At 36.5% G+C, this 6,392-nt stretch overlaps 1 protein-coding gene across 1 annotated transcript; it reads left to right on the top strand.

The window, feature by feature from the left end:
* The first annotated feature begins 777 nt into the window (after window positions 1-777).
* LOC130355327 (keratin, type II cytoskeletal 5-like) lies at window positions 778-6,139 on the top strand. The gene is made up of 9 exons (XM_056555354.1): window positions 778-1,794; window positions 1,897-2,111; window positions 2,558-2,618; window positions 2,725-2,820; window positions 3,147-3,311; window positions 3,563-3,688; window positions 3,998-4,218; window positions 5,279-5,313; window positions 5,498-6,139. Exons 1-9 carry the CDS (start codon window positions 1,261-1,263, stop codon window positions 5,764-5,766), a joined length of 1,722 nt encoding a protein of 573 aa, XP_056411329.1. The 5' UTR covers window positions 778-1,260; the 3' UTR covers window positions 5,767-6,139.
* Window positions 6,140-6,392: the final 253 nt, after the last annotated feature.

The following is a 6,392-nucleotide window of genomic DNA, read 5'->3' on the forward strand; positions in this document are numbered from 1 at the left end:
GCTGTCTGCAGATGGGTAGAAATTTTCCTTTTGGGAAGTAGTCTGGCTTGGCATAAAATCCCGATTAGCTTTTCATATTCCTTAACAGGAGCTAAGCTGATACCAGGGAACACTACCTGAATAAGGTGGTGTAATGAGCTGCTTTGCATATTCATATATATATATATATATATATATATATATATATATATATATATATATATTACTTGGCCAGAGCATTGTGATTTGTATTCTACATTCTGATGCTTCTAATATGCAAAATCATCAGATTTTTTTTCATTATTTGAATGTAATAAATGTATGAATTATAATTTTTGCATAATATTTCCCTCTTCCTTCATCTCAGCAACCTTAAGGTTCATTTCATTGTTTGTTTTATTTAAACTGTAGTAAGTCTCTACCTTTCCTGTACTAGACTGCATAGAACAGAGGATCTATTGTCTCCACCTGACAAAGTGGTGTCCTACAGAGATTTCCTAGCTCCATAGCAACATTCCTTACCTGTTTGTAAAAATAATACCTTGCTAACCACAATTTAGGGAGGTGACGCTGTTACATTTAGTCACTGCAGTATCTGCAATCATTTACATGCATGCACAGCTATGTTGTGACTGACAAATGATGAGCACATAGCCTCTCCCTGGTGGGGAATGAATGTAAAAAAAATCACTGCAAAATTTTCAGTGTAGACATTTTTAATCATATCATTCTAACATAATTCATGTCATTATAATTCAGATTATTACAATATAATTAGGTATATGTAGGTAGTTTGATTATTGGAAGAATATGATGTTAACTCAGATTTGTAAGTTCTATGAAAGTTATGGTAAAGGCTATGCATTGTATTATTTATTAATTTGCTTGAGAATGTCTATTTATCTTTTTATCTTCTTTGTTTAGATAATACTAGTTGTTCATAGATATAAAGCTGCAGACTGGAGTGTTAGGCTTTACACAAGACGTCTGCTAGCTGCTATGTTGACTTGTAATAGCTAAGTGTCTGGGTGAAGGGATTCCCACAGGTTATAAGCTATTACATACTTTTTGTACTACATATAATAGAAGTGTGCGTTAATCAGATGAGCTCAGTGTTTAGATTGCTGCAGGGCATGCCAAACCCATTATTGAAGTAAGATGAGACATACACTTCCCTGGACCAAACCCACATACTGAGACAGATAAAAAGGGGAGTTTCATCATTGAGCCGTTCACTCTGCCTTCTCTTCTTCTCCTCAGCATCACACATTCGAAAGGACCATGTCTGTATCCCGCCAAACAACTTACAAAAAAACCTTTAGTGCTGCTTCTGCAGTTCCATCAGGGTTGAGCCGAAGTGGCTTCAGCTCAGTCTCTATGTCTCGTAGTGGCGGTGGTGGTCGGGTAAGCTCTGGTGGCTTTGGCAGCAGGAGTCTTAGTGGTGTAGGAGGAAACAACAGAATTTCCCTGAGCTCTCAGTCCCGTTATGGATATGGCTCTGGGATTGGAGGTGGTAGCGGAGCGAGCTTCGGTGTAGGTTCTGGATATGGTGCTGGTCAAGGATTTGGTGCTGGTCAAGGATTTGGTGCTGGGCAAGGATTTGGTGCTGGGCAAGGATTTGGTGTTGGTGCAGGATTTGGAGGTGGACCAGGCTTTCCAGTGTGCCCTCCTGGAGGAATCCAAGAAGTCACAATCAATCAGAGTCTTTTAGCTCCTCTCAATTTGGAAATTGACCCAAATATTCAAAAAGTGCGCACAGAAGAACGAGAACAGATTAAGACACTAAACAACAAATTTGCATCTTTCATCGATAAGGTAGGTAGTGTTCATGGTTGTTATATCCTGTACTCCACAAGATATGTAAAGATGGTTGGCATAGTGAATTGTTTTTAATAATTGCTTTCTGTTGCTACTTAGGTACGCTTCCTAGAGCAACAGAACAAGGTTCTGGAGACCAAATGGAGCCTCTTGCAAGAACAAGGAGTGAAAACAGTTAGAAGTCAAATGGAGCCCCTCTTTGAATCCTACATCAATCAGCTCAGGAGACAGCTAGACAGTCTAGGAACTGACAAGTCTCGCTTGGATTCAGAGTTGAGACAAATACAAGATACTGTGGAAGACTTCAAGACAAAGTAAGTAAAGATGCCACTTATTACTTGAAGCATGTTAAAATTTCAAATATGGCAGAAACTTAATTCCCAACCACTTTAAATATTTAGGAACTGGGAATCCCAAAAATTAACTTATGACTTGTTTCACTACAAAGGATAAATGTATGAATCAGGTAAATGACATCATGTTAAATGTGTCAGGTTACTAAATTTTGAAAATCTAGAGTTCTTGAGACTTACAGCCAGCAAACATTAAGAATGCCCAATGTTCATTATTAGGAATTATAATTATAATTGTATAATTATTCTATTAGAGCACATCTTACATATATTAGAACTGTAAAACTTGAGCTTTTTGTACGTGACATGACATAGCATATTTCTAAAGTGAAATTTACTGTAAATGGAAAAACAAACTGTGCTTGTGGTTAGTTGGCATAAACATATAATTACTCCTTTTTGCTTAGATATGAAGAAGAAATTAACAAGAGAACAGCCGCAGAGAACGAGTTTGTGGTGCTCAAAAAGGTGAATACAATTGCAAGATCTCTGACATGTTCCAAGACTACAGTAATGTAGTGAGCAGCAGATTTCTTTGTAGGATATTGGCTGATCTAAATGTTTGTTTACTTAGGATGTGGATGCTGCCTACATGAACAAAGTAGAGCTGGAATCTAAGGTGGATGCTCTGAATGATGAGATCAACTTCCTGAGGGCCTTGTATGAAGCGGTAATTATAATTCCACAGTTTAGCTATATATTCAGCAGTCTATATTCTACTCCATGTATACACAGAACATTAAGAAAAAAAATATAAAATATATATTAAAAAATATATTTTTTAAAATATTGTGTATGGACACACAAGTCAAAAATGTTTTGCATTTTGTACATATAAAAACATAAAAATGATAATTAATAATATAATCATGTAAATATATGTGTTAATTTATGGGCACCATGAGGATATTTATCTCCATTTCTTCAGTCTTCCTAACCATAACAGTAAGTTAACAGAAAGAAGTAACCATTTATTTTTTTCCATTTTGTTTTCAGGAACTTTCTCAAATGCAGTCACAGATCTCAGACACTTCAGTTGTCTTGTCTATGGACAATAACAGAGCTTTGGACCTTGATGGTATTATTGCAGAGGTCAAGGCACAATATGAAGAAATTGCCAACAGAAGCAGACAGGAAGCTGAGTCATGGTACCAAACCAAGGTGAGTACTACTTAAAACCAATGATTGATTTATACCTTAAAATACAGCATTTGACAGCTTTTACTGTCACAAATTTGGAATAATATATAAAATGTTAAGCCTGACTTCACTCAAAACCTCAATGTTCTTATAGACAATATTTTTTCATCAGCAGCCAATACATTGCTATGTCACATAGCAACTTTCCTTGTATGGTCTATGTTTGTATCTAACATTTGATTTTAATAAACCTTTTCTCACTTTTTCTGCAGTATGAGGAGCTTCAGGTGTCTGCTGGAAGACATGGGGAAGATCTGAGAAATACAAAGACTGAAATTGCCGAGCTAAACCGTATGATTAACAGGATGCGCTCTGAGATCGACAACGTGAAAAAACAAGTAAGAGAAATAGCTAGAGGGATTAAAAATAAGTGTCGGGAATGAACACAGTGCTGTAACAAAGAGATGATTACATTACAATGTCACATTGTCTCAGATTTAAGCTTCTGCCAGGAATTTTGGGTAAAGGCATTTAACAGCTTGCCTATAACATTGGAACTGAATATTTGTGTGATTTCAACACAAACCTTAAAAGGATGAAATGAGCATAATTATTTTGGCAGAAACCCTTTATCCTATTATTAGAAAACAATTCCTTTCAGGTTTTTTCTGAATATTAATGATAGATTTTTTCTATTTATATAACAGTGCGCCAAGCTACAGAGTGCGATTGCTGAGGCTGAGGAACGGGGAGAGCTTGCATTGAAGGATGCCAAACAAAAGCTTACAGAGCTGGAGGATGCACTACAGAAGGCCAAGCAGGACATGGCTCGCCAACTGCGTGACTATCAGGAGCTGATGAACGTCAAACTGGCTCTGGATATTGAAATCGCCACCTACAGGAAACTGCTGGAAGGAGAAGAGAGCAGGTAACTACAATGAAATCCATAACCATATGTTTCTCAAAAGTAGTGTCTTAGCTACTTTCAAGGTAGCTCTCCTACAAAAGGCGGAGGTTGCCCATTGGTAACTCTTCCTTTTGAAGGAGATCCTATCTTGGCTAATGATCCCCAGTCATGCTTCAAGGCTCTTTAAAGCTATAAATAACTGACACTACCTCCAATAGGTGGCATTAAAAAGTAAGTTGTCTTCCTACTAAAAAAAACAACAATTTCCCCAGAGAAGCATTTGAATGGCCTCTAAGACTCCACATACCTTTTGGCACTCTTATCAAGCAGAAACTGTACTTCTATGTCCAACTGCTTTCAATGTAATAAATCCAGGCTTTCAAATTCAAAATGGCTCCTTAGTAATGAATGATTTTTTTAATCAAAAATTTACTCTGACTGGAATCTTAAACCTAGCATATCTACTTTGCCTTCAGAGGTCTCCTACTTTGTAGGAATAAAGGAGTTTGTAAATCTTGTACCCTTCATTGTTTCTCTAAAATGTTAAGCATTCTAGTTTTCTGCAAAATGTGAGCATGAGGAATAAATTCTACTATCTCTAATTTGTAGGTTCCAAAGTTGAAATCAAATACAGAATATTTACCACTGGTCCAGCAAAATGGGATAGAATAGTAAAGCATGCAAAAGTTATCATGTTACTGTTGCTGAGACCCTCACTGATCAGCAGAATGAGCTATGATAAGCAGATGGGAGCACACTTCACTCCCCAGCTTTCAGCAATCTTTGTCTCTCTGTCTCATAGACTTATATGGAGCATCAAGACAAAGATCGCTGAGAGTCAGGGAGTGAAGGGCGCTACCACTCACTTATCTCCGCTTGTTCTTCTGATCCCGATCCCAACTGGTCAAATCTAATAACATGTATCTGTGACATGTCAAAAGTTTTTTTTTTTTTAACATGACTTGGACACTGTAAGATACTGTATTAAATTAACATATTGAGAGCTAATATGTATAATACAAGGCAACCAATCTATTTTTTTATGAAGAAGTTTACAATCTCTTTGTTTTGTCATTAACAGGTTGGCTGGAGATGGTGTAGGAGCTGTAAACATATGTAAGTACCTATATTCAATTCATCCTATATTCTCTTTCTTTTAAATATCTCATTTTTTATTTCTATTTTATATTTTTTATTGTTTATTTATTTTATATATTTATTATTATATATTACATATTTTGTATACCTTTTATTTAAAACAATCCATTATAACTAACCATAACCATGTGTTTCTTGACAGCCGTTGTAAGCTCATCCTATGGTGGAAGCAGTGCAAGTGGTCAAGGTTATGGAGTTGGAGGTGGATTTGCCTCAGGTGGTGGCATGGGATATGGAGGAGGCATTGGTGGAAGTTATGGCGGCGGTGTTGGTGGCGGTTTCAGCGGAGGTATCGGTGGAGGAAATTTCTCTTCTAACAGTGGAAAACTGGCAAACTTTGGCTCCGGAGGTGGTGGCAGCTCAAGTGTAAAAATTGTTTCAAAAACATCAACATCTTCCCGAAGATATTAATACAGCCACAAGAAGTTTATTGCCATAATCTCTACAGCCATATACAACATCTCTCCTGTGGCTATGAAAATAAAATCCATTGTAAATTATTAGAGTGTTTAATCCTGTAGGGCTCATGTAGTCTGAGCTATTTCATGCCCCAGTTGTGACTTTTTGACCCTCACTTGGCCTGTCTAACATCAATACCCACAGTTCTGTTCACTGTTCATTTATAAGGTTTGCCACCCATTCTTCATTGGAAAAAACAACAGCAAAGAAATAAATGAATACCCTTCTATGTATTAACTTTCTCTTCTGCAAACTGAAGGTGCAATTTAGCTATTGCTTAACTTTGTTTAATACTTCTACAATGTCTTGTTTTATATACTCTGCAATAAACAGCAATTATTCTTACAACCTTGTTGTGCATTTCATCTTCTCTACTTCAAAAACATGTTTTAGAAGATAATAAAGATATTAAGAAAAGATATTAAAAAAGCTATACAAAATAATTGGCATTTCCTGGAGAGGGACCCAATTCTCCAGGAGACTGCGTTACAAAAACATATAGTAACCTTTAGACGGAGTGAGAATTTGAAAAACATCCTTCTGTAATTAAACCACAAAAAAATGACAATTGGCTTGCG

This window comes from Hyla sarda, chromosome 2 (assembly GCF_029499605.1).
Source record: "Hyla sarda isolate aHylSar1 chromosome 2, aHylSar1.hap1, whole genome shotgun sequence".
Lineage (NCBI taxonomy): Eukaryota > Metazoa > Chordata > Amphibia > Anura > Hylidae > Hyla > Hyla sarda.